Raw genomic sequence first — 27,778 nt, 5'->3', positions numbered from 1 at the left:
GTCGCTAGATTTGTCGCTAATTGCTTTGGAGAAAGAAAGTCAGTAGATTTAGCGAGAAAGTCGCTCAGTTGGCAACACTGCACTAAATTGTGTGAAAGAGAGACACCAACACCCGCCTTACGTTGTTTCTGGTTTAAATTGTGCGGTGTCTTCTGTGGTTGGTTAAATGTAGGAACATAGGACTGATGGTTTGGTCTGGGATTGGTTACTATGCATAGTTTATTATTATGAAAAAAATATATAGAGTAGTGAATGGAGAATATAAGCATGTGGTGTGTAGCGTGAGAAAGGGTTAAATTGCGTGACTGTCACGTTCAAAGCGTGAGAGCTCTGGTTAGAGCGATTTGCTGTGCCTCCTTCAAAACAAACTCGGACGGAACTTTAGATAAAACTGATGTAATTAGTATTGCAGCGACAAACTTTCCTGTTATCACGGCACATCAAGTTTAAAATAGCATTTTATAGTGAAACATGAACATGAAGATAGCGTTGCTAGCATGAATGCTTTATGGAGAGGAAACAGAGGACAACAAACTATGCTGGCTGAATTTACCACAGATAAGTTAAACAATGCCTTTTGTAGATGGACAGCCATCGCATGTAAGACACTAGCATCTGTGAAGACCGAATGCTGCAAAATGTCGTTTATGTCGCCAACTACCGTCGTACAAACTACCTTAGAGGTAAGTACAACAAGAAGACAATTATATGCAATACAGAACACAGTAGGAAAGTAGCGGGAATAACTAAGGGGGAACACAAAAGAGGAAGGAATCATATTCGATTAGGACACACCAGACTGAATAAGACATTGCACCTCATAAGTAAACACCCAACAGGATTATGTGACAGCTTCAATGAGGTAGAGTCAGTGGAACATGCAATCACTCATTGTGGGAAATACACTAGAGAAAGGAGAAAACTAAGAGAGGATGTTAGAAGACACGAACAGAAGGAGGTTACTCTCAAAAGGGTCCTAAGCAGCAACCAGATCATTTCAGTAAAGTTTCTAGAAGAGACAGGTTTATGGAATAGATTTTAGTATGGGAAGGTATGAAGGGAACTCTGGTTCACAATCCAATGCAGTAGGTGGCGGTAATGCACATTTAATGTTGAGTGTCTCGCCATAAATTCATCATAGAAGTAAAGAGTGACGTTCATATGTTCTTAATAGTGACGGTTTTATTTTTCATAGTTAATATTGTAAATACCTCGTTCTTTATTTTCATGTACATTCTGGGTGTCTTATTCAGTAAAACACTGTACAATTCCATTCCATTGTTTGAGGTGGTCTGTCATTACATTTTTAGCAGTCCATCAGTCAACAAAGTGTGAGCTTTTGTCAGGGATGTGCCGATCGATCAGCCATCGATCGGTATTGGCCTATTTTTTGTGAAAAAGTGTGTGATCAGCCCATGCTGATTAATGCCTTTCCAAGCCAATTACCTCTGATTGATGATTTATTTATATTGATCGCTAGACTAAAGATCAGAGAATCTGCAGCATAAAACCCTGATCGGAACATCCCTAGATTTTGTATTATTGTGTGATCAGTCTTTGTCATTTTGTTTAACGGTATCTTAGGATTTTTTTTCCCACTAATGCACAGCAACCTCCACATGTTTAAAGTGTTCCTTAAAAAGGGACCTAAGCACATTATATTGCATGGTCTGCTGTTGTGTGTAGTGCTGCATAAACTGCCTGTTTGCAGCTGAACCGTAAGACCCCTGTAACGTGACTGCAAACTTGACACCTCATTGGCTGGTTCTGAGACATCATCGATTGCTTCAGTTTTATTTACCAAAAGTAGGTCTTGCGTTTTGAAGTAACAAATATTCCTGCACTCAGTTTGTATGCATTGAATTGTTATCAATTTAATTTTACAACACTGTATTTTCCAATCTCACATTTGAATTCCAATATATATATATATTTTTTTTTAAATAATAATTTTTAAAAAAGCTTTGTAATAAGGACACAAATTAACCCTTTCTACATAAAAACTTGTTAGATGGTCTTTTATTTATTTGACGATAAACTGTGTCGAAGTTATAGAACTGACCTGGGATCATTTATAATGTAAAATTAAAGTCTATTTTGAACAAGGAACTGTACTGCACAAACCTCTGAACAAGTTGAAAAACGTATTTGGCTGTTATCATTTAGCGGGCAATTGTACGGAATATGTACTGTACTGTGTAAACTGTACTGTTTCATAGAATGTATTCTCTTTCTTTGCAATCTACTAATAAACGTTTCAATCAATCAATCAAACCATATTGGATCATATTGCATCAAATCCATTCCTACCAAATACGTTTCTAAATTATATTGTTCTCCATGTATCTACAGTAGAATCATATTGAATCATCTCAAATTGCAGAGATACATACCTCTAGTAACACTGTTTTTGTTTTGTTCACCAATTGTGTGTTGTGTGTGTCCCCTGTCCATATGTGTGGCATGGACCTACCTGGTAAGCATGGTCAGTGCGGATGTGGCAGAGCGTGGAAGGCGCTGATTGGCTGAGCAGTGTCGGGGTGTGGCTCTGCTGTTCATTCATGTTGAGGTGCTCTGAGTGAGAGACGTCGGCGAGCGGAAGTGGGAAGACAGGTGGAGGACCAGCGGTGGTGGGCGATGTGGGTGTGAGACTGGACAAGCCCTCTGTCAGACTGTCCATGTTGACCTCAATCTCTGAGTAGTAAAAATCCTCTTCTCCATCGCTGTAGTCAGAGTCACTGTTACGCCTGGAAGGTAGCCAAAGGAAACTAATCAGAAATTAATTTGTGTCCAAAAGCTATTAATTTACAATCTGTCAGTGTGGTGGGGACCGAGACTAATCAATTAAATATATTTGAAAGCAAGACTGTCAAAGAGTTTAATATTAGTTTAACAATATTGTGGACTTGGTTCACAGCAATGCATCATGCTGGGAGGTGTGGCTGATAATATTGGAAACACCACCCAATGTGATGCACAAAATACAATTGTCATAGAATATGGATGAAAATGATCACATACTGATTACTTTTTTATTAACAGGTGATGGAATGGACTAGATGCCATTAAAAAGCTAGTTAAGTGGATATGTAACTCCTCTTGGAACCAGCAGGTGGCAGGAGAAGGTAGTGTGCAGCTTAAGTGATGAAGCAAACTGGATATTGAACATTTTGTAGCTGATGACCACAAACATGCTTTCTGTCTCACCTCAGAATCTAAATCTTAACTTTTCACACAACAGGTCTGAAGCTATAAAATGATGATTACACAAAACAGGTAAAAAAGGAAAAGAGATCTCTGGTGAAGCAATGAATGCAACGTGTAACAAATTACATAACAAAACGCACATCTAAATCTTTACAGGGTCAACTCACCCCAGGTGGACGGTGCGGACGTGCCGCTGGATTCCTGAGGATGTGCTGAGGACCATTTCACAGTTCTTCCACAAACACTTGAACATCACCTTCATTGAGTTCTGAAAAATGGGCCACAACATATGTAAGCGCAACACAAATATGACACCATTCCCTTTAACTTTGTTTGACTCCATCATCAATCTCTGCGTTCACTCATTAGCTGGATGCTGATGAGATTTCCAAGACAGAATAACGGACGTATTCTTTGGTGCTGCCAGATTCCTCCAAGTGCCTCAAACTGACAGCCTCAACAGAAAGGCTTTCGTGGGGTATTGAACGCTGCCCAACAAGGGGTAGACAGCTATCCCCATTAAATACATATTGGAGCAGAAAGTTGCTAAAACAGAGACCTCACAGATAGAAAGATCAGTCAAATGGAGCACTTGCCTGTTGGGCTCTTTTATATATTCTAAAATGACAAGAATAAATGAACTCTACTAACCTTCTGATGGTGGTTTGATAGATATTAAAAGTGCAGCTGTTGGAGGGCTATATCGATATTACATACAGGGGGGCGGCGGCGGGCCTCTAGTTAAGAACGAGTTATGACACAGTGATAAGTCGACTTTCGTGTATGTCGGATCTTATTCAACAATTATAGCTTAAATAACTTCTAAGTTACTCACACTGTAGACATAACACATAATGCACATATAAAATACAGTAAAAAAAAAAAAAAGATTAAACATGAGAATTAAATGAAACAATAACAAAAACAGAACAATTCCTTATTTAAAAGGTGCCATATGTAATAATTTCATGTCATGTCATCATTAAATGGCCCTGATATGTCGAAAGGCATTCATAAATCATGTTATTTTCGAATGCTTTTATAACTGATAACGGTAGTTCAGCCGGGACATGCTTATTTCAAAATTAGATTTACAGCCCCGAAATATTTTTTTTATTTCGATGAACCGCCCTTCACCGTTTGACCAATTAAAACGTTTGTGAGTGTGTCACATCCAGGTTGCCAGTTACTCACCGCCATCTTCGTCGAGCTACTGCCACTGGTAAAGTTACTAAACATGTCAGACCTTAGTAAATCTAAAAGGCGTCGTTACAATTCTCAACTTATTCATGACAAAGTCAGGAACAAAACGAGGATTTGTACCGGGGATGCCTTTAAAAGACGGAGACGATTGAAGGCGGAGAAGATGTTTTCATCTGACGCCAAACTTGCTAATTTCCTCCTTGATAGGTAAGTCAGGCATTTAAATTTTCTTATTACTTGTAATAAATGGAAATGGACATTTGTTATGTAAACTGTATTGTCCAATGCAGTCTATGATCTTGTCTAACAAAGCTAGTATGTTCATGCAACGAATGCTTAGGAGCGAAGCACCATCACACGAGTGTAGCTTAGCATGCTAGCCCGGTCAGTGACACATATGAGTATGGGTAGTGTCAGTGCCTATTTCGTTCTCAATATGCTGATACACTGAGGAAATGTGTTCCAACATTAGCATGGTTAATTGCGGCTTTTGGTACTGTATGTACATCAGGCACATATGGGGTGGTATTTGCTTGGCACAATATAATGCATTACATGTAATGATTTTCTACTTTGTGTATTGACATGGTAGTAGGCTATATGATTTATGCGTAACGTGGTTTTTGCGTAACGTGGGTTGCCTCACAGAATTGCACTCTGCACTGAAAGATGGTGATGTGCGTACATGGAAGAGAATGCAGTGCATCAGGTTGGATGCAACATGGAGTTATGCTGATCGAAATGTGGCGGTAATTTTACTGTTGGCCTTGGCTTGCCATCAAAGTAGGCCTATGTGATATGTAATATATTATTACATATAATTATTTCGATAGCGGTCTGTGCGGTCAAACTATACATTTTAGCAGGGTAATGCCAACAATCTGTCCCGATTCCTGACGAAAATATTGCTGCGTAACTTTACAAATACATTTGGCTAATTGACATAAGTAAAATGTGGCATAATTACTTAGTAAACCATCTTGCAAGAAGCATAAACAAGAGAAACCTACAGCGTAGGACTCGCCGATTGCCATTTGAAGTTCCTTGGAGTAGGATTCGGATTCGACTGTGTATCTGGCAACATCAGTCATGGAGAGTGGGAGGGGATTACAGAATTTTGACCGTGATTAAAGTACCATTTCTGGCCATATTACTACATATGGCACCTTTTTACTTATTTTCTGAGACCATTATTTACATCTTTCTTCATCTCACTGTCATGTCACACATCACATTTGTCAAGTGCTCCAAAATTAAACGCAGACTCCCGGCCTTCACAATAAAAGCTTTTGCAGGCATGTCCACCTTCTTAAAAGATTGTTCCAGACTAGTTAAGAAAAATAACCTCTTCTTCTCCTGCCAGATCTTCTTGTAACATAACAGAATCAATGACCCCTCTAGCATCCATGAGCATGAATATTCTATCTTCAATAAAGGTCGCAACAGGCAAGAAGATTGGGAAGAAATGTGCGGCTAATGTTGGTGGGCGTTTATCCTGTCTCATATCTTTTTATGTTGTTCATTTTCACTTCTATGGTGATGACTTTTTTTTTATTTGGTGCGCTGCCACTCTTGGGATACATAACGCTTCTGTATTTTCCTCAATGTAGTTGTCACAACAGCAGCTAGCTTCTTCAAGCACACCCATCCACAAAGGCTGGTTCTAGCACAGGGGTGTCAAACTCGTTTTCATCGAGGGTCACATTGCAGTTATGGCTGCCCTCAGAGGGTCGCATGTAACAGTGATTCATCAACATGTCCACGCCTCATTAAATTATTACATATTTGTCTCCGCATTTGGTTATTAGTTTTGTTTTACGGACACTGTAAAAAAATATATGTAGATTTTACGATAAAAAAATGTCAGCTTAGTTGCCAGGATGTGACCTTAAAATGTGGGGTGTTTAATAAAAAAATGGCAGCTTAGTTGCCAGGATGTTACCTTAAAATGTGTGGTGTTTATTACAGCAAATTATGTTAATGCCACTGTGTTTAACAGTAAAATTCTGGCAACCGAGCTGCCAATTTTTTTTTACCATATCATCTATGGCTGTTGTTTTTACGGTGTACTACTGTAAATGGAAATACAGTAACACAGCTTTTTTCACTGGAAGCTCAGTTGCCAGAATTTTACTGTAAAAAACCAGTGGGACTGTTTTTCCATTTACAGTAAAAGCAACCGTAAATTTTACAGTAAAAACTGGTAGCTCAGTCACCAGAATTATACTGTAAAGTCCATTGTCACTGTAACAGTCTACAAGTTGTATGTCAAGCAGATATTTAATTATTTACAAAAAAATTTAAAAAAATGATATATGCTTTGCATTATTTGATAATATTAAAGTTTAAAATATACGCAATTGCATCCATCCATCGCATGTATTTTTCTTTTCTGTCAAAAAAGAACGAACAAATACATTTAGTAACAAAAATTAAAGTACTTTATTGACATGCTATTTCCAGGCCTCCGGAGGCGGGCCATATAAAATGATGTGGTGGGCCATGGTCCTTGAGTTTGACACCTGTGTTCTAGTTATTAGTTCTCGAGAAAATCTCTTGTTACCGGACCAAAATTAAGTTTTTGATTGATTTATGGGAACACTTTTGTTATCAACGTCGCAACTTGGATCATTGTAAACAGAGGACCACCTGTAAATATGGGCACTACTTCAGCGAAACATGTGTTTAAGAGGTCACAGGTCAGGGATGTTCAACCAAGTGTTTGATAAGGCCAAACTTATCCAGCCATAACTTACTGCACGTAGGAAACAGTCATGCTGTAAAAGAAAGTGTCCCCACACGATTCCGAAAAATAAGAATCGCAAAATCTTTGGTAAAATTAGGGTCAATTGATAAGTGTATTTAAAGAGTGAGTCACTGTCAAAGTGACTTTTTTCTGCATAAAAACCACAACAAACAAAATATTTAATGCTTTTTCCATGTAATTTCAGTATGAATTTGCATAAAACTTGTACGTATATATCCCAGCAAGGCTCAGAGGCTGGTCTAAGGACATGGGAAAAGGTGAACATATGTTTTTTCCTCCATTATTTCCTCTGTGGCTTATAAGGGGCTGGTAGTTCTCCCATGAGCAGGCAAGGACCTGCACTTCAGCTAATGAAAGACAGTGGGTGTGTTATATTAGCACCTTTCAACAGCTTCATGAGAACAAGGCTGTGCAAGGAGGGAAACGGGAAGGGGTAAGATCAATTTGTGTGTCAAGAGTTAACGCTACATTCTCCTGCGCTGCTCTAATCTGTTCTTCATTGGTGCTGGAGTGCGCCTAATGCCATGTTTAAATGATACTCATAAAAACTAAGCAGCAAAGCTCTTAAGTCCAACAAACACAAATCACCTAATTCCGAAAGCGTTTTTCTTGCATTAACACTGCTACAGTAAGTCTGGCGATATCCACGTTTAACAATCTTCTTAACTCACTGCCAGCAAAGGAATCAAACTATTTCAGTTGCAGCTGCTCATAAAAGTTGACCATTTCTTTTGAAATATTTATCCAACATTTTGTGCATCTCAATGCTCTTTACTGTGTCTCTGCTCCACTGAGGCTGAATAGTCCAATCAACAGATTGTGGAGTATTTAACACTGTAATGCCAGAGGAAATATTAAGTTTCATATTGACCACATGCTGTCACTTGGTGCCTTAATCCTTCTACGCCTCTACATCTGGACTGTCTTCATTTATATGCATCGCTTACAACTTTCTGTTATTTGGGCTTGCTTTCCACATCAGTGTCCTTTTTTTGTTGGTAGTAAACTGCAAGCCTAACTGCTAAAAACCTTTTATCGTTTCTACATTAAGTAGCAAAAGAAGATGTGAAGGAGCAAAACATATCCTCATGTTGGTCACATGTAATGTTCCCTTAAATTTTTCATGTATCTGAGCAAACTCACAAACTCCCTGAGCATTCCTTGGACCACATGTGAGCAACATCAGACCAAGCTAACAGAAAACAGCAGTCATTTACAATTTGTTTTCTAATGTAAGTGTCAGTGATTTGGCCCACTTAGAATGAAAAACAAAATTCTTGTTTTTAATGAGCTGTATGTTTTATGTGTGGGTGGGGGTCCTGCTGTGGAAGAAATTGACCAATGTACCACTTTCAGAGATCACATATTGATCAGCTCAAAACATTCACATTTTGTACTATGTGATGTGTGCTATTGCACAAGCTTGGGATACAGTGTACAATTTATTGTCTGTAAAACATATCATTAGAGTTTTGATTTGCTAACCCCCTAGAGGTTTTTTTATTTATTCTTTTTATTTACTAATATTATTATTATTAAGCCAACTATAACCTTTTTAAAGTACCAGTAGAGTGGAAAAACAAGTTGCCTCTATATTGAAGCTGTTATCATTATCATATATCTGATGTATGACATCAAAATGACTTCCAAAGTTTACGAGTAAATAGATATGATCAAATTAGTATCAATCTCACAGAGATTCCCGAGCCATTTTGAGCGCTAATGAGGTCACGTAATACGTGACGTAGCGTTAAAAAACACAGATCCCTTCCCCATCAACAACAATGCTAAACAAACAGACTTTGTGAGAGCCAACATTGATTACTTTGGGAAAAATTATGATATGGATAGGCCTTGGCCGATATTTGATAAGTCGCTTTTAGCGGCTATGCGCGTTTTTACCATAGCTGAATGAAAAGAAGGGGGTGAATTATCATGACCTCATTAAGTGTCTTTGACTCTTTGTGCAGTGACACGGGGCCCCTGGCCCACTAGCATCACACAGTTCAACTAGTTAGCATGTAGCAGCTAACATGGACAAAATGGTCACAAAACCAAATTCCACCGCACCAATGAGAGAATATTTCAGTTTAAACCTTTGGAACAAGATGAGACTATCAACATTCAACACCGACAATCAGTTTGCCGAATGTGCGCGAGTACAACAAACCTGCACACCCACTTGAAACACAACCGACAGTCAGTACTCACTTCGCATTTGGTGAACAAACCAGGTCAGTGTAAACAAAACAGTGCAAAATGGTTTGTGCTCATAGAAAGTGTGGTTAAATACAACACTAAAGGCATGCTGCCATTTAATACTGTTATAAAACTAGCATTTTTTAATAGTGCTGTCATGTTGTCATGTCATGTCGGTGTTCCTCACATTTGCCAAACCTAATTTTGTTTTGCATATGACCTGTTAATATATCTGTTTGAACTTTCATGTTTATATTGTTACTTTCCACTTTTGCTTAAGAAGGTCCTAACTTGATTGTCAGTTAAGTAATGTACAACTCGACCTCTGACTACATTGACTACTCAGAGGTCTACATTGAAGTGCAACTTTGTTTGTCAATACTTTATGTAGCTATTTGATTTAGTGTTATGTTTGTGTATATTTGAGCCCCCCCCAGGATATTGTATTGCTTTTGGTTGTAATTTTTATTCAAGTGCAATTTTTTTTTAACAGACAAAGTATATTTTATTGTTATTTGTTTGCTTTATCTAACTTGGAGATTCAAACATTTTTGTTCCAATTACAATGTTAAAATTCACAATAAATACAAGTTTATTGCATTTCAAAGTATATATATGCATTATTGTTAGGGATGTCCGATAATGGCTTTTTGCCGATATCCGATATTGTCCAACTCTTTAATTACCGATACCGATATCAACCGATACCGATAACCGATATAGGCAGTCGTGGAATTAACACATTATGCCTAATTTGGACAACCATGTATGGTGAAGATAAGGTACTTTTAAAAAAAAAAAAATAAGATAACTAAATTAAAAACATTTTCTTGAATAAAAAAGAAAGTAAAACAATATAAAAACAGTTACATAGAAACTAGTAATTAATGAAAATGAGTAAAATTAACTGTTAAAGGTTAGTACTATTAGTGGACCAGCAGCACGCACAATCATGTGTGCTTACAGACTGTATCCCTTGCAGACTGTATTGATATATATTGATATATAATGTAGGAACCAGAATATTGATAACAGAAAGAAATGGGGGAGGGAGGTTTTTTGGGTTGGTGCACTAATTGTAAGTGTATCTTTATGTTTTTTATGTTGATTTAATAAAAAATAAAAAAATAAAAAAAATAAAAAAAACAGATACAGATAATAAAAAAAACGATACCGATAATTTCCGATATTACATTTTAACGCATTTATCGGCCGATATCGGCAGGCCGATATCGGACATCCCTAATTATTGTTATGGATTATCATGACAGCAATAGTTAATCTGGTCTCATAAAAATAATATTGTTTATCTGCAATAATTTGTAGGTAAATATATCGTCAAGCAAAATTTGTCATTGGCCTAGGTCTAGATTCAAAACCTTATATTTTTGAGCCAGAACAAAGAGGATGAGCAATACGTTTTAGAAGCCGAGTGCTTGATTGAAACTTTATTAGTAGATTGCACAGTACAGTACATATTCCGTACAATTGACCACTAAATGGTAACACCCGAATAAGTTTTTCAACTTGTTTAAGTCGGGGTCCACGTTAATCAATTCAGATGCAGCTTTATTGTGACACTATAACACCAGCAGCATTGCTAGCTGCTAAACATACAAACAAACTATAATAAACCATAATAAAACAAGCACTTACTGTAACATTCCCACTCTTGCTGGGATAATTCGGTGTAGATGAAGATTCAAACGCAATCCTCATGAAGGGTTAAAACAAAGTTGCAGCTACGAGCGTCTTTTGTATCTTTTTTGCCAACTCGGAGATGTCAAAGTGGACCAGTCTCTCGGTCCATGGCCACATTTGTCCAACACCAGGTGAGAGATGCATGAATTACAATCTCGAATTTACTTTTAGCAAGTTTGAGACGAAGCAGTAGCAGCCGCTGGCTTAGTGTGTCAGCAATAGCAGTGTAAGTTAGCATTAGCTCACTGCTATCAATGTGCCGCTAAAATAGTCTGTCTGCTTTGACGCTTAAAATAACAATATCACTCATATTTGGTTAATTTGCAGGTCACAACATGTAAATAGAGTATTGTTGGTGGTTTCTAGATGTTTTTAGAGAGAGTATAATGAGCGCAGTAGAGGACCCTCGATGTGTTGACTCAATTGCTAGCCATTTATTCACATTTTTGAATGCATAAAAAAAGAAAAACATGTGTTCTTGTCTTACATAAGAATTGTAAATAATAAACAGCACATCTCTTTCCAATTTTTACTTATTTCCAGTAGAGCTGAAACGATTCCTCAAGTAATTCGATTACAAAATATATTTGAGGAATTTTCGCTGACTCGAGGCGTCGTTAATATTTTTTTAATTTATTTTTTTATTTTTATAGCATTTTGCCTCGTTTAGTAGTCAAAGCTCACGTTTCGGCCTCTTTTCACACGCAGACGCATACTTTTGTCTTTAAAAACGCAGACTATTACAAACGCAGGCCAAAGTGTAGAGATCCAAAACTCTCCGCTTAGCGTATGCGTGTTCACAGCACAAACGGAGACTTGTGATGACGTCACGGTTGTACGCTGTCAGTTACAAGCTCAACAACACTGCCTTGCTGGCTGTAAACACACTATAAGGACACTTAAAGGCCTACTGAAACCCACTACTACCGACCACGCAGTCTGATAGTTTATATATCAATGATGAAATCTTAACATTGCAACACATGCCAATACGGCCGGGTTAGATTAGTAAAGTGCAATTTTAAATTTCCCGCAAAATATTCTGCTGAAAACGTCCCGGTATGATGACGTTTGCGCGTGACGTCACGGATTGTGTGGACATATTGGGACACCACTGTGGCCAGCTATTAAGTCGTCTGTTTTCATCGCAAAATTCCACAGTATTCTGGACATCTGTGTTGGTGAATCTTTTGCAATTTGTTTAATGAACAATGAAGACAGCAAAGAAGAAAGCTGTAGGTGGGAAGCGGTGTATTAGCGGCCGGCTAGAGCAACACAACCAGGAGGACTTTGAGTTGGATACGCGCTACCGTGAGTACACAGCTTTGGCTTCCAAACATTTGATCGCTTGCCCGTACGTGCGTGCCGCTATGTGCATGTCACGTACAAGACTTTGGGGAAATATATGTGCTGTATGAACTTTACGGAGGTGAACGGTACTTTGGGCAGTGGGATTGAGTGTGTTGTGCGGGTGCTTGAGTTGTATTGGTGGGTTATATGGACGGGAGGGGGGAGGTGTTTGTTATGCAAATTAATTTGTGGCATATTAAATATAAGCCTGGTTGTGTTGTGGCTAATAGAGTGTATATATGTCTTGTGTTTATTTACTGTTTTAGTCATTCCCAGCTGAATATCAGGTCCCACCCGCCTCTCACAGCATCTTCCCTATCTGAATCGCTTCTACTGCCCTCTAATCCTTCACTCTCACTTTCCTCATCCATGAATCTTTCATCCTCGCTCAAATTAATGGGGTAATCGTCGCTTTCTCGGTCCGAATCGCTCTCGCTGCTGGTGGCCATGATTGTGAACAATGTGCAGATGTGAGGCGCTCCACAACCTGTGACGTCACGCTACTTCCGGTACAGGCAAGGCTTTTTTATCAGCGACCAAAAGTTGCAAACTTTATCGTCGATGTTCTCTACTAAATCCTTTCAGCAAAAATATGGCAATATCGCAAAATGATCAAGTATGACACATAGAATGGACCTGCTATCCCTGTTTAAATAAGAACATTTCATTTCAGTAGGCCTTTAAACATGCACAATGGTTTCATTAGCTCGTTAGTACGTGCTGATTTTAGAAATAATGTACACTTAACTGCACATGTAATATATCACCATGTTGCTGAACACGTTATAATTCTTTGAGTGTTGGGTTTCAGCAGCAAAGGCGTGCATTCGCTCTTTAATAATGTTCCCAGGGCTCTGTGTACGTGCAGGCTGGTTTTAAAGATAATGTACGTGTCATTGTACATCTAAAGTATATCAAAATAAACATAAGAGGTGTAATGCTGCACCAAGTCAGCTATTATTGCTTTTTTCAGGCTTCTGATTGGACAAAATGTGCATGACAGCAGGTGTATGTTTGTGTGTAGACACAGACAGTTTAGAAACTACACTTGTGTGGCTGGAGATTGTGTAAAACCCAAATATGTGTTTTTGAAACTCTCCGTGTTCGTGTGGACATGGCCTTAAAGGCACTACCTAATCCACTTTTTATGTGTGATATAATGAAAACTGTTCTTGTTTTATTTTTGATACTAAGAATATAGTTTTATTTGAACTTTCTCATGGAATATACATTTTTAAGTAATTTTATACATATGTGTTTTCATCTCAAACATGTAATGGCAAAATGAACATTGATTACTATTTTGCATGCAAAAATTGCAATGAACTGTATTGCATTCTTAAAATTTAAAACTGTTGTCATTATTAAGTGGTTTGACTTTTTATATTGTTTATGTATTGTTGGCAGGTTGAAAACAGCTCAGCGGATTTGCGTGGAGAAACCACCATTTAAACTGCAATGTATAATAATCATCAAAAACGCACGAGAGACAGCTGTGAGCGCACCTGTTTGTATTAGCACACACAAATTGGCACCATCAACCACGGACGCATTTCAGCTGTGCGTGTCAGCCTTCAATAATGAAAACAGTTTTAGGAAATAAAAGACAATTAGGCCAAACAATAATTGAGGGCACATCTTAACATGCATAAGTAAACCTTAATTAAGCAAAAATATTGCTACGGCCCGGCTGCACCAAATAATAATACAAATCCATTGAATAAAGTCAAAATACAAATAAGGCAACAAGAGAAGTATCCCACACTTTGCTTTTGTAAAGTAAATTTGTACAGCCGAAATGGGCATCTACAAACCCCGTTTCCATATGAGTTGGGAAATTGTGTTAGATGTAAATTTAACGGAATACAATGATTTGCAAATCCTTTTCAACCCATATTCAATTGAATGCACTACGAAGACAAGATATTTGATGTTCAAACTCACAGTTTTGTTTTTTTTTGCAAATAATAACTTAGAATTTCATGGCTGCAACACGTGCCAAAGTAGTTGGGAAAAGGCATGTTCACCACTGTGTTACATGGCCTTTCCTTTTAACACTCACTTTTTTAAGCTTCTCAGGTGGAATTCTTTCCCATTCTTGCTTGATGTACAGCTTAAGTTGTTTAACAGTCTGGGGGTCTCCGTTGTGGTATATAGGGCTTCATTATGCGCCACACATTTTCAATGGGAGACAGGTCTGGACTACAGGCAGGCCAGTCTAGTACCCACACTCTTCTACTATGAAGCCATGTTGATGTAACACGTGGCTTGGCATTGTCTTGCTGAAATAAGCAGGGGCATCCATGGTAACGTTGCTTGGATGGCAACATATGTTGCTCCAAAACCTGTATGTACCTTTCAGCATTAATGGCGCCTTCACAGATGTGCAAGTTACCCATGTCTTTGGCACTAAAACACCCCCATACCAACACAGATGCTGGCTTTTGAACTTTGCGCCTATAACAATCCGGATGGTTCTTTTCCTCTTTGGTCCTGAGGACACGACGTCCACAGTTTCCAAAAACAATTTGAAATGTGTACTCGTCAGACCACAGAACATTTTTCCACTTTGTATCAGTCTATCTTAGATGAGCTCAAGCCCAGCGAAGCAGACGGCGTTTCTGGGTGTTGTTTTCACCTTGCATAGGAGAGTTTTAACTTGCAGTTAAAGATGTAGCGACCAACTGTAGTTACTGACAGTGGGTTTCTGAAGTGTTCCTGAGCCCATGTGGTGATATCCTTTACACACTGATGTCGCTTGTTGATGCAGTACAGCCTGAGGGATCAAAGGTCACGGGCTTAGCTGCTTACGTGCAGTGATTTCTCCAGATTCTCTGAACCCGTTGATGATATTACGGAGCGTAGATGGTGAAATCCCTAAATTCCTTGCAATAGCTGGTTGAGAAAGGTTTTTCTTCAACTGTTCAACAATTTGCTCACACATTTGTTGACAAAATGGTGACCCTCGCCCCATCCTTGTTTGTGAATGACTGAGCATTTCATATAATCTACTTTTATACCCAAACATGGCACCCACCTGTTCCCAATTTGCCTGTTCACTTGTGGGATCCAATAATAAATAAATAAGTGTTTGATGAGCATTCCTCAACTTTATCAGTATTTATTGCCACCTTTCCCAACTTCTTTGTCACGTGTTGCTGGCATCAAATTCTAAAGTTAATGATTATTTGCAAAAAAAAAATGTTTTATCAGTTTGAACATCAAATATGTTGTTTTTGTAGCATATTCAACTGAATATAGGTTGAAGATGATTTGCAAATCATTGTATTCCGTTTATATTTACATCTAACACAATTTCCCAACCCATATGGAAACGGGGTTGGTACATCAACAATATGATTTGTCTGAGAAGCTGGACAGGACAAAAAATAAAAAAATGTTTTTTGGGGAGTTTAAGCAAAAATATGATTTATTCGATTAATCGATCGGGATATTCAATAGAATACTCGATTACTGAAATGTTTGATAGCTGCAGCTGTAATTTCCAGTATGATTAATCTGATAACATGGTCAGCGTGCAGAAGCGTTACTACATTTACGTAGAATCTACGGAAATTGCAGAAAATATACGGAGCGGAATATTCTAAATAGCTGACTGAATTTGTGGCAATTTGTGATGTTAAAACGTTATTTTTTCACATACTTTGCGGATTTGTAAATTGGATATGGTTTAATGGATAAAATGATACACAAGTAAGCATATAAAGTAAACTTATTTTCCCACTCTACTGGTACTTTAAAGGCTTTAGCAAACTTAAAAACATATCAAATTTTGCGAGAAATTTGTACACATGTTCATTTGGACAGGACACTTGGAAATCATCAAAGACTGTACAGTAGTAAGTATTACAGTACTCAGTAGTAAGACGCAGAGCAGTGCGTGTCCAGACTTTTTTTATGGGTGGCACCCATAAAACAGTCAGTCTACTCCAGAAGCAGCTGTAGCTACTATAGTTGATTACTACGGTTACCACCACCAAGTATGGAGTGAATCTTCTTGTAAGATTATTGCTGACATTTAACAATAACGCAAAGTATTGAGCTATTACAGTACGTCGTAAAACTTGCTACATTTGGCACAAAATACAAATACAGTTTACTACAATGTACTGCAAAGTGAACTGGACAGTGTATCCAGTTTTTTTGACAGTAATAACAGTAAAACAAAATACATGATTCTGGGCAATAAACGTACATTAAAAAATGTACACCCTCTGTCACTTACTTGAAAAAGGTATTTCTTTGGAGAATGAAACTGAGCTGTTAGGGTTAACCATAAATTATCAATTCAATTGGTCTTGTCATATAAACAAGATTGTGTGTAAAATGGGCAGGACTGTCTGTTATTAGAAGATGTGCCTATTTTTTTTTACTGATTTTTCAATGAAACAAGTTTTACAGTCACTTGGTCTCATCTCGATTATGCTCCGAAGTGATTTGGTCATGCGCTCCAAAGAAAAATATTCAAAAGCTCCCAATTATGTAAAATAAGGCTGTAAGATTGGCATTGAAGTACCCACTTTGGACAAGTACTGACAGTATGCACCACAATTTATCATGGTTATATGTTGATAAGCACTTACTAAAAAACCTGCTGGTATTTTTTTGACTATTCATACTAAAACGAGGCCAGAAATCTTAATTTAATCCTAAAGTATTATATGTTTGTAACAGACACAGACACTCCACTAGACAACAGACGAATAATGGAAACATCGTAGTACCAGGAGCAAGAACATGTGCTATGCAAAAAAAATCTGTTGTACAGAGCTGCTTCCCAATGCAATAGGCTGCCTCATGTATTAAAGGAGTCAAATAATGTAAGGATTTTAAAAACAAAACTACACTAAACTGTTTGTTATTCCCTTGTATTTTTTATTTGATATATAATGGATTGTAGTACTGTTATACGTATAGCATTTAAAGGCATATACAGGTAAAAGCCAGTAAATTAGAATATTTAGAAAAACTTGATTTATTTCAGTAATTGCATTCAAAAGGTGTAACTTGTACATTATATTTATTCATTGCACACAGACTGATGCATTGAAATGTTTATTTCATTTAATTTTGATGATTTGAAGTGGCAACAAATGAAAATCCAAAATTCCGTGTGTCACAAAATTAGAATATTACTTAAGGCTAATACAAAAAAGGGATTTTTAGAAATGTTGGCCAACTGAAAAGTATGAAAATGAAAAATATGAGCATGTACAATACTCAATACTTGGTTGGAGCTCCTTTTGCCTCAATTACTGCGTTAATGCGGCGTGGCATGGAGTCGATGAGTTTCTGGCACTGCTCAGGTGTTATGAGAGCCCAAGTTGCTCTGATAGTGGCCTTCAACTCTTCTGCGTTTTTGGGTCTGGCATTCTGCATCTTCCTTTTCACAATACCCCACAGATTTTCTATGGGGCTAAGGTCAGGGGAGTTGGCGGGCCAATTTAGAACAGAAATACCATGGTCCGTAAACCAGGCACGGGTAGATTTTGCGCTGTGTGCAGGCGCCAAGTCCTGTTGGAACTTGAAATCTCCATCTCCATAGAGCAGGTCAGCAGCAGGAAGCATGAAGTGCTCTAAAACTTGCTGGTAGACGGCTGCGTTGACCCTGGAAAAAAGAGCTGGACTGCTGCTGAGTGGTCCAAAGTCATGTTTTCTGACGAAAGCAAATTTTGCATTTCCTTTGGAAATCGAGGTCCCAGAGTCTGGAGGAAGACAGGAGAGGCACAGGATCCACGTTGCCTGAAGTCTAGTGTAAAGTTTCCACCATCAGTGATGGTTTGGGGTGCCATGTCATCTGTTGGTGTCGGTCCACTCTGTTTCCTGAGATCCAGGGTCAACGCAGCCGTCTACCAGCAAGTTTTAGAGCACTTCATGCTTCCTGCTGCTGACCTGCTCTATGGAGATGGAGATTTCAAGTTCCAACAGGACTTGGCGCCTGCACACAGCGCAAAATCTACCCGTGCCTGGTTTACGGACCATGGTATTTCTGTTCTAAATTGGCCCGCCAACTCCCCTGACCTTAGCCCCATAGAAAATCTGTGGGGTATTGTGAAAAGGAAGATGCAGAATGCCAGACCCAAAAACGCAGAAGAGTTGAAGGCCACTATCAGAGCAACCTGGGCTCTCATAACACCTGAGCAGTGCCAGAAACTCATCGACTCCATGCCACGCCGCATTAACGCAGTAATTGAGGCAAAAGGAGCTCCAACCAAGTATTGAGTATTGTACATGCTCATATTTTTCATTTTCATACTTTTCAGTTGGCCAACATTTCTAAAAATCCCTTTTTTGTATTAGCCTTAAGTAATATTCTAATTTTGTGACACACAGAATTTTGGATTTTCATTTGTTGCCACTTCAAATCATCAAAATTAAATGAAATAAACATTTCAATGCATCAGTCTGTGTGCAATGAATAAATATAATGTACAAGTTACACCTTTTGAATGCAATTACTGAAATAAATCAAGTTTTTCTAAATATTCTAATTTACTGGCTTTTACCTGTATTTTCTAAGTATGTATTATTGAGATTTTCTTTAGATGTTATTGTCTTGACCCCAGGAAGAGTAGTGGCAACTAAACAATATGTCACATTTCCCCTTTAACAAAATAAAATAGTAACATTCACAAACATTGTATTTAAATTTAAACAGATTAGTTCCTCCTTCAAATCAACTCTTTACATTTCTGGCAATAGAATAATTTAAAATATTACACAGTGGGCCTTTGAGAGTATTTGCACAACAAATACGTTACCTGGACTGAGTAGAACTAGAATCACAGTGGAATAAACGATGGTGGGACTAAAATAACGTTCAAAACAGATGAATGCACCTGTTCTTGTGTTGGCAGGCAAACACTTTGAACACACCTGTGTAAGAAAATATATTGTAACTAAAATGACTTACACAAGTTGCGTCATGCGTATACACCGGGCTTTTGATTGCCCGCCACTACAATATGAAATATAATAAAATATTGAATATTAAAAATATGTGAACCATTCCTACCTTGTTTACTTCCCTGACCTCTTAAAAGGTTTGTAATCCATCAAAAATATCCAGCCATCCATCCATTTTCTATCTTTGTCCATCAAGCAACTAAAATGCGTCAAACATGTCCAAGTGTGAAGTGTTTTGCATATATTACCCATCAGGTCTACTAAATAGGTTAAATCGATGTATTTTTGAATAGTGTGGTATGATTAGACATTTTTTATAATATACACATAGTTCAATGGGAAAATTGTGTGTTTTCGTATCACATATTTTAAATGTCTGTGTTGGTTTTGGAATAATTAGACCATGACTTTGAATTGGTTGTCCAAATTAGTACATGTATACTGAGTGTGTGCAATTAAAACTTGTGTTGGAATGTGGTCAGTTTTTATCCCTTGGATTTTGCCTACTGGATGGCTATGTCCAGCAGATGTCAGTATTTAGTGACACAGTATCAATACAGTTTTGCAATGTGTCGAAACGCTTCATGACTAGTGATGGGTCCGGCAACACCGATGCATCGGCGCATGCGTCGAGCTCATAGAGCGATACCCTGTGTCGGTGCGCGTATCGCTTTTAGAAAGTCACGTGACCGAACACGAGCTGTTTTGGTCACGTGACCGCTCATGAGCTGTTCTGGTCACGTGACCGCTCATGAACTGTATCGCACTGACGCCTGCGCGTCAAACTGTTTATTAGGAAGCGGCGCAATGCGTGTTGTTGACGAACACCGTTAGGGCCGCTTGTTGTCACTGTCACTCAAAGTTGCATTTCAAAATTACACAGAATAAATGTGTTTATTTTGTTTAGAATTCAGATGGGTTTGATTTGGTGCGCGGCATATATTGGCTGTGCGGCGCACGGTGTGCGCGGAGGACGCCTGAGCACTGCGCAATTGCGCAGGCGCGCACCTTAGAGGGAATGTTGCTCACAGGGCACAGAGGAGGCGTCAGTGCGATACAGTTCGCGTATCGGTCACGTGACCAAAGCAGCTCATGATCGGTCACGTGACTTTCTAAAAGCGGTACGCGCACCGACACAGGGTTTCGCTCTATGAGCTCGACGCATGCGCCGATGCATCTGTGTTGGAGGACCCATCACTACTGTTACTAGAGAAGGTACGGGAATGACGGCGTGGCGAAGTTGGTAGAGTGGCCGTGCCAGCAATCGGTTACTGGGGTTCAATCCCCACCTTCTACCATCCTAGTCATGATACATGTTCACATTATTTGACTGTATCTAAAAAAGATAAAAATGTATTTTTATTTAAATGAAGATATTAAATAATCCTAAATGAAATACAATGACTTGGTTTATATTATTGTATATACTAGGTCATAAAATCAGTGTCAGTTGAGTCGGTCCATAGGTTGCCTGTAGGGATTTTTAATGTCCAGCAGATGTCAGTATTTAGTGACACAGTATCGACACAGTATCAATACAGTTTTGCAATGTGTCGAAACGCTTCATGAGGCCTCATCAACCCATCACTATTCATGACACCTCATCAACCCATCACTAGTGCACATTTGTTAGGAAGCTCAACATGGACAAATTACAAACATTCAATCTTGTTAGTCAGTGAAAAGCATGTGCTCAACAAACAAATTGTTATCTGTCACTCACCATGGCTCTGAACAATTGACTAAAAGTGTCAGAGTGGGGTTGAGGGCTTTATATAGGTGAACACACCTGCATTGACTAATTAGGCCAAATTTGGGTCAAACCATGATCTTCAAAAGCTGGGTGTTACAGAAGGACACTGGACATTTGAAAGTTGTATTGTCTAAAGCCTGAATATACTGTGTACAAAAAAGGACTGATCTACACATCCAAAAGTACTATGTGAATACTTTTTAGACATGTGATGGTTATTTATGGTGTAATTTACAAAATAACTGTTTTCTTAATTCCCCCTGTCAAATTGGTCCCAGCTAGTGGGCGGGGCTATGGGCTATTTAAGTTGGAAAATGCCATCTTTCTGACAGTTTGCTGTCGGTCACTGCCAGAGGAGGTTCTCTGTCCTGAGCAGGAGTTTCGGTCTCTATGCATCAAACATCTACTGAGGTGATTATTTTAATGATGAGATTATGTTGTGTTGTAGTGATGGGTTGATGAGGCGTCATGAAGCGTTTCGACACATTGCAAAACTGTATTGATACTAGTGATGGGTTGATGAGGCCTCATAAAGCGTTTCGACACATTGCAAAACTGTATTGATACTGTGTCGATACTGTGTCACTAAATACTGACATCTGCTGGACATTAAAAATCCCTACAGGCAACCTATGGACCGACTCAACTGACACTGATTTTATGACCTAGTATATACAATAATATAAACCAGTCATTGTATTTCATTTAGGATTATTTAATAGCTTCATTTAAATAAAAATATATTTTTATCTTTTTTAGATACAGTCAAATAATGTGAACATGTATCATGACTAGGATGGTAGAAGGTGGGGATTGAACCCCAGTAACCGATTGCTGGCACGGCCACGCTACCAACTTCGCCACGCCGTCATTCCTGTACCTTCTCTAGTAACAGTAGTGATGGGTCCTGCAACACAGATGCATAGGCGCATGCGTCGAGCTCATAGAGCGAAACCCTGTGTCGGTGCGCGTACCGCTTTTAGAAAGTCACGTGACCGATCATGAGCTGCTTTGGTCACGTGACCGATACGCGAACTGTATCGCACTGACGCCTCCTCTGTGCCCTGTGAGCAACATTCCCTCTAAGGTGCGCGCCTGCGCAATTGCGCAGTGCTCTAGCGTCCTCCGCGCACACCGTGCGCCGCACAGCCAATATATGCCGCGCACCAAATCAAACCCATCTGAATTCTAAACAAAATAAACACATTTATTCTGGGTAATTTTGAAATGCAACTTTGAGTGACAGTGACAACAAGCGGCCCTAACGGTGTTCGTCAACAACACGCATTGCGCCGCTTCCTAATAAACAGTTTGACGCGCAGGCGTCAGTGCGATACAGTTCATGGGCGGTCACGTGACCAGAACAGCTCATGAGCGGTCACGTGACCAAAACAGCTCGTGTTCGGTCACGTGACTTTCTAAAAGCGATACGCGCACCGACACAGGGTATCGCTCTATGAGCTCGACGCATGCGCCGATGCATCGGTGTTGCCGGACCCATCACTAATTGATACTGTGTCACTAAATACTGACATCTGCTGGACATGAAAAATTCCTACAGGCAACCTATGGACCGACTCAACTGACACTGATTTTATGACCTAGTATATACAATAATATAAACCAAGTCATTGTATTTCATTTAGGATTATTTCATATTTTCATTTAAATAAAAATATATTTTTATCTTTTTTAGATACAGTCAATAAATAATGTGAACATGTATCATAACATGGAAATCTAAGAGAACGTGTTGTGAATGAGGATGCTTGTGGACTGGGATTTTTTTTTAATACTTTTATTTAAAAAAAAGGGGGGGGGTTAAGTTTGGTTATCAACACTTCAGTCGTCTCTTCTTAGTTATTATTTCTCCGGCTGTATAGAAAAGACCCGCTCACAGGGCACAGAGAAGGCGTCGGTGCGACACAGTTCGCATATCGGTCACGTGACAAACAGCTCATGATCAGTCACGTGACTTTCTAAAAGCGGTACGTGCACCGACACAGGGTATTGCTCTATGAGCTCGACGCATGCATATATATATATATATTTCACTACAATATTGTGTGTGCTGCTGTCCTGTGTAGAAGAGGTCCTGTACCATGGGAACAGAAGGGTCATTTTGACAGAGGAGGAGAAAGTGGCTGTGTTAACCGAAGTCCATGCAGGCCATTTTGGACCACGGAGGATGCAAGCGAAGATTGCTCCCCGGTTTTATTGGCGGTCCATCACACAGGACACATTGGATTGGGTAAGCAAGCTCCTAGAAGGAAGATATTTGCTTCTAATTTGAATTTTTAGTTGAAACACTCAGGTTAGTAGTTAGTAGTAGGTCGCAAAGTGTTGTGGAATCAAATCATGTCTACAATGTTTCCCTTTATTACTGCTTTTAGGTGCGCACACGTCCTGACTGCCAGCGCTTTGAAAAATTAAAGACTGAGGCGCCTGAGCTGAAGCCCATCAAGGTCGTATCACCTTGGTACATGGTTGGTGAGTGGGTTTATAATTTCTGTGGTGCCCCACAGGCCTTGAGGGACATTTTCTTTACTCATGTTTTGCCTGAAGTTATCCTCACTGACCAGGGCACTGAATTCAAGAAAGAGGTAACTTTCTTTTTCTACAACTGCACGTTTGAACTGGCCATATTTTTAGCAGACACACACATTCCTCAAAACACAAGTAACAGACTCCTTTTTCGTGTATAGGCTGAGGTAGCTTTCAAGGAGTTGGGCATTGAACATCGGGTTTCGTCAGCATACCACCCCCAGACCAATTGGCTTGAGAGGACGAACCAAACCCTTAAAGTGTCTATTGGGAAGACCAGCAGGGGCCAACAGGAGAAGTGGGAGGACAAGCTCAGGGAGATAGTGTATGCCCATAACACCTGTGTACAGGCATCGACCAGGTACTCCCCCTTCCGCCTGATGTTTGGTCGAGAGGCACGGATGTTTACGGCAGAGGATGAAGAAAGGGGTCAAGCGTTTCATCATCCAACCTGGAATGGAGGTCCTCAAGAAGGATGTGAGGAAGAAAGGGAGACCTGGGCGAACCATGGACCCAAACTGGAGCCAGACCATCTACAGCAGGGGTGTCAAACTCATTTTAGATCGGGGGCCACACGGAGAAAAATCTACTCCCAAGTGGGCCGGACTGGTAAAATCACGGCACGATAACTTAAAAATATAGACAAACTTCAGATTGTTTTCTTTGTTTAAAAACAGAACAAGTACATTCTGAAATTGTAGAAATCATGTTGTTGGGTTTTTTTTTACACTTACATGTTGCAGTTAATAGACTTCTATCTTTATTTGTTGTTACTTATATTTTCTGAATAAATTATATGGTAATGTTCATCAGTCATTGGTGTTCATTTTCAATCTATCAAGATAAAAAACTTATATCAATATCAAATTACAGTATGTTATTTATGTAGTTTGATCATTTTCCTCGACTGGTGCACTAACCTTATGTGGTTTATTTTGTACATATATAGCATCATCTACAACGATACAAAGAATTGCTATTGCGACATCCAGTGGACACATTTAGAACAGCTGTTTCTTTCATTCATAAATTTCAGGTACATTTTTATACTTAGCAAACTCATCCCGCGGGCCGGCTAAAACCTGTTTACGGGCCTGATCCGGCCCCCGGGCCGTACGTTTGACACCCCTGATCTACAGGTATGTTTATCTAATGTCCCATTACATTTCATACCAAAAGTATCGCTGATGGCTTTTTTTCTATTTTCAGCTCACCCCGTATGAATCACTGAAACCTCTGCGCCCAAGTATGTCAAACTGAATGCTGTTTACAGGCAATTATTGTTCAGAGATCTTAATATCCCTCCCCTGTATCATAATATGCCTCCTCTCTCATTAAGGGACTCACCCTGGTTGGCCAAGGATTCCCCTTCAGCCCCTGTGCTTCCAGTAGATGCTGAAATGCTGACTTCATCATCGGAGGTGGAAACTGAGGTACTTTTTCAGAAAAAAAAGTGTTTGTGTCCATACATGTAGCTTTCTAACTATTTGTATGATTGACACAGGTCCAGTGTCATTGTTTCACGGACCATACATATGCTGGCTATGGAACTGATCGTTAAAGAGGGAGGGTGTGTTTAACCCGAGAAGAGTTTTGGTCTCTTGGGTTGTCCAGAGACATGGACTCCACGGTCAGTACTGTAACTGTTATGTTTGTTTCACTTGACTGCTTATTCCATGGATATGTATAACTTTGTTACATCTGTAATGTGATGACAGATCGGAAATGCTTGCCTCCAGCTGGTTCAGGAAGCTGCTCAGAGACATGTATGATCTCTTAGAGCTGCACAACAGAGGCTGCTTTTGGTCATTAAAAAATCTGATTCAATGGTTAATATAAAACCTCACATGTTTTTGGATTCAAAACTGTTACAGGGCAAATATGTCTTCATTGCCAACATGTATATTGTACCAATGTGGAAGCACAAAGACGTCGATCCAATGTCAAGCCTTCCAGTGAGTACAATGAAATGTAAATGATAATAGCTACACTAATCTGAAATTTCTTTCTAAAATATTCATAAATGTTTACTACAGAGGGATGCACATCTAAAGGATGCACTCCTCTTCCCAGCGTGGAGCAAGCACAACGGGCCAGAGCATTACCTTCTCTGTAAGTGTTGAAAAGAAAAATACTGGAGATATCTTATAATTCTTGTGCAATTACATTATTTATGCCTCTTTCTGCATTGACCATTGTAGGTTTTGAGGCCGGCAAAGAGAGAAATTCTCTTGCTGGACTCTGTTTGCCCTTTGGCCATCTGGTTTTGGTGATGAGGTGTACAGAGCCATCTTTAGGTCCCTTTATAATAATCCTGGCCACAGTTCCATTTTGGCCACTTTTTGTTTCAGCCATGTTCTGGTTTTGGCTATGGTTCTGTTCTAGTCATCTTTCCCTTCCCCGCTATGCTCATGTTTTAGACATGTTCTTCTTTCGGCTATGTTCCCATTCTAGCCATGTTCCAGTGGTGTGCTACAGGGGTCCCCAACCACAGTCATGGACCAGTACTGGTGAAACGTGATTTTGTTCATGCTTTGGCAGTGTTGTAATATAATTTTCACTTGTTTATTTACAATTTGTCTTCATGTTTTAATATGCCAAGTGGCTTATTGCATTTTATTTTATTCATATTTGGCTTTTTTACTGCAGGAGCATTGCGCAGCACATCGTCCCAGGAAGCTGGAGTGAGCTCACTGGAAAAGACATGCAGGTAATAAGTTTACTCTATAAAATATAAATTTCTTGTAGTAAACCCAAAGGCTGTATACATTTTCATGGTGCTAATGTGTATTACCAGGAGATCCCACACCAGACCTCGGGGAATGACTGGTGTTTTCATGCTCATGGTAAGTTGAGCATTTTTAAAGAAGAGTAGGTTAAACTTCCCCCACAATGATGTGAAACACAGAATCAAATTACAAAAATATTTGGTTGCAATTATTGCTTCCAGAGATATTCCTATCCATCACATTTCCAGTATTGATGTTGACGGCTCTTTTCATCAATTTAGTAGATGATTACAAAGTAGAGAAATATTTTTTTCATTACACAATTATTACATGTGCTCAGAAAAATTACTATTTTCTATTTTTAGTACTCCCTCTGGCTCTGTACGGACACTACTTTTCACTACAGTGTGGTAAGTATTTAGATATTTAAAAGATTTCAAAATAAGCGGCTCTGAGGTAAAAAATTAACTCATTGTTATATCTGCTCTAGCTGGAAATGGTCAATCCGGCGTTGGTGGTGTGTCCTTATAATGGAGCGCTTTGGCATTGAAGGGTAGGACAACTTCTTGAAATATCTGATGTACTGTTTATCATGATTAGTAACTGCCTGCGATGAGGTGGCGACTTGTCCAGGGTGTACCCTGCCTTCGGCCCGAATGCAGCTGAGATAGGCTACAGCGACCCCAAAAAGGGACAAGCGGTAGAAAATGGATGGATGGATGGATTAGTAACTGAAGAACTTTTCTTCAATTTCCCCAAAGGCATGGCCAGAGGTTCTGTTATTGGACAGACAAGGCGAGCGGCCTATTGCAGGGCATTCTTCAGCCAGTCTTTAGGGTATCCAGAAACTCAGTCCAGGCCATCGACTGCGTCATCAAAGAATAACTGAATACAGTACTGGTATGCCATGACACAAAAGTGAATAAATTGTATCACACCTATGTTGCTCCATAAAAAAAAATGATTGGAGAAATATGTAAGCTGGGGGAAAAAATAACAATCTAATAACCGTTATTAGTTTGTACCTTGATGTGGTTTAAGAGCTTTTCCCTATAACATGTCTACTTCTGAGGTGACCACCACTTGTGATTATAATTGACGCTTCGTCCTTTATCTGTGTTCCCCATTCTTTAGGTGCAGCTCGCGCAATGTTTGGAACAAAACATTTGTAAACAATAAAAAATCATTTTACATTGCAGTTTTTTGCCTCATTTTAAAGTCTTGAAGAACTACCCAAGGTTTTTCTTTATTTTTGTTCTTATTCTAAATATTGTCATCTGACGTCACTGAGGTACATATGTGCACATAAATGTCATTTTAATTTAGTTCACTTACACAGAACTAAAAAAAAACTGAATTTAACGAATACATTTAGTTTTAATAAAGTTTGATAATGTT

At 39.1% G+C, this 27,778-nt stretch overlaps 1 protein-coding gene and 1 long non-coding RNA gene across 3 annotated transcripts in view; one reads left to right on the top strand and one right to left on the bottom strand.

Moving 5' to 3' along the window:
- The window catches only part of slc2a4rg (SLC2A4 regulator), a 160,947-nt gene that overhangs the window by 26,788 nt on the left and 106,381 nt on the right, over window positions 1-27,778 (bottom strand). For both annotated transcript variants that reach the window (XM_062053732.1, XM_062053733.1), the window contains 2 exons: window positions 3,375-3,475; window positions 2,474-2,747 (listed from right to left, as the gene is read on the bottom strand). In XM_062053732.1, the coding sequence (XP_061909716.1) occupies window positions 2,474-2,747; window positions 3,375-3,475 (375 nt within the window). The remainder of the gene's footprint in view (window positions 1-2,473; window positions 2,748-3,374; window positions 3,476-27,778) is intronic.
- On the top strand, window positions 21,445-24,185 carry LOC133653077 (uncharacterized). The gene is made up of 5 exons (XR_009826654.1): window positions 21,445-21,518; window positions 23,195-23,358; window positions 23,501-23,572; window positions 23,633-23,710; window positions 23,813-24,185. It is a non-coding gene; the product is annotated as an uncharacterized LOC133653077 (long non-coding RNA).

This window comes from Entelurus aequoreus, linkage group LG07, assembly GCF_033978785.1.
Source record: "Entelurus aequoreus isolate RoL-2023_Sb linkage group LG07, RoL_Eaeq_v1.1, whole genome shotgun sequence".
NCBI classification, from domain to species: domain Eukaryota; kingdom Metazoa; phylum Chordata; class Actinopteri; order Syngnathiformes; family Syngnathidae; genus Entelurus; species Entelurus aequoreus.
The sequence above is the reverse complement of the archived record's forward strand: the minus strand, read 5'-3'. Positions and strand labels throughout refer to the sequence as shown.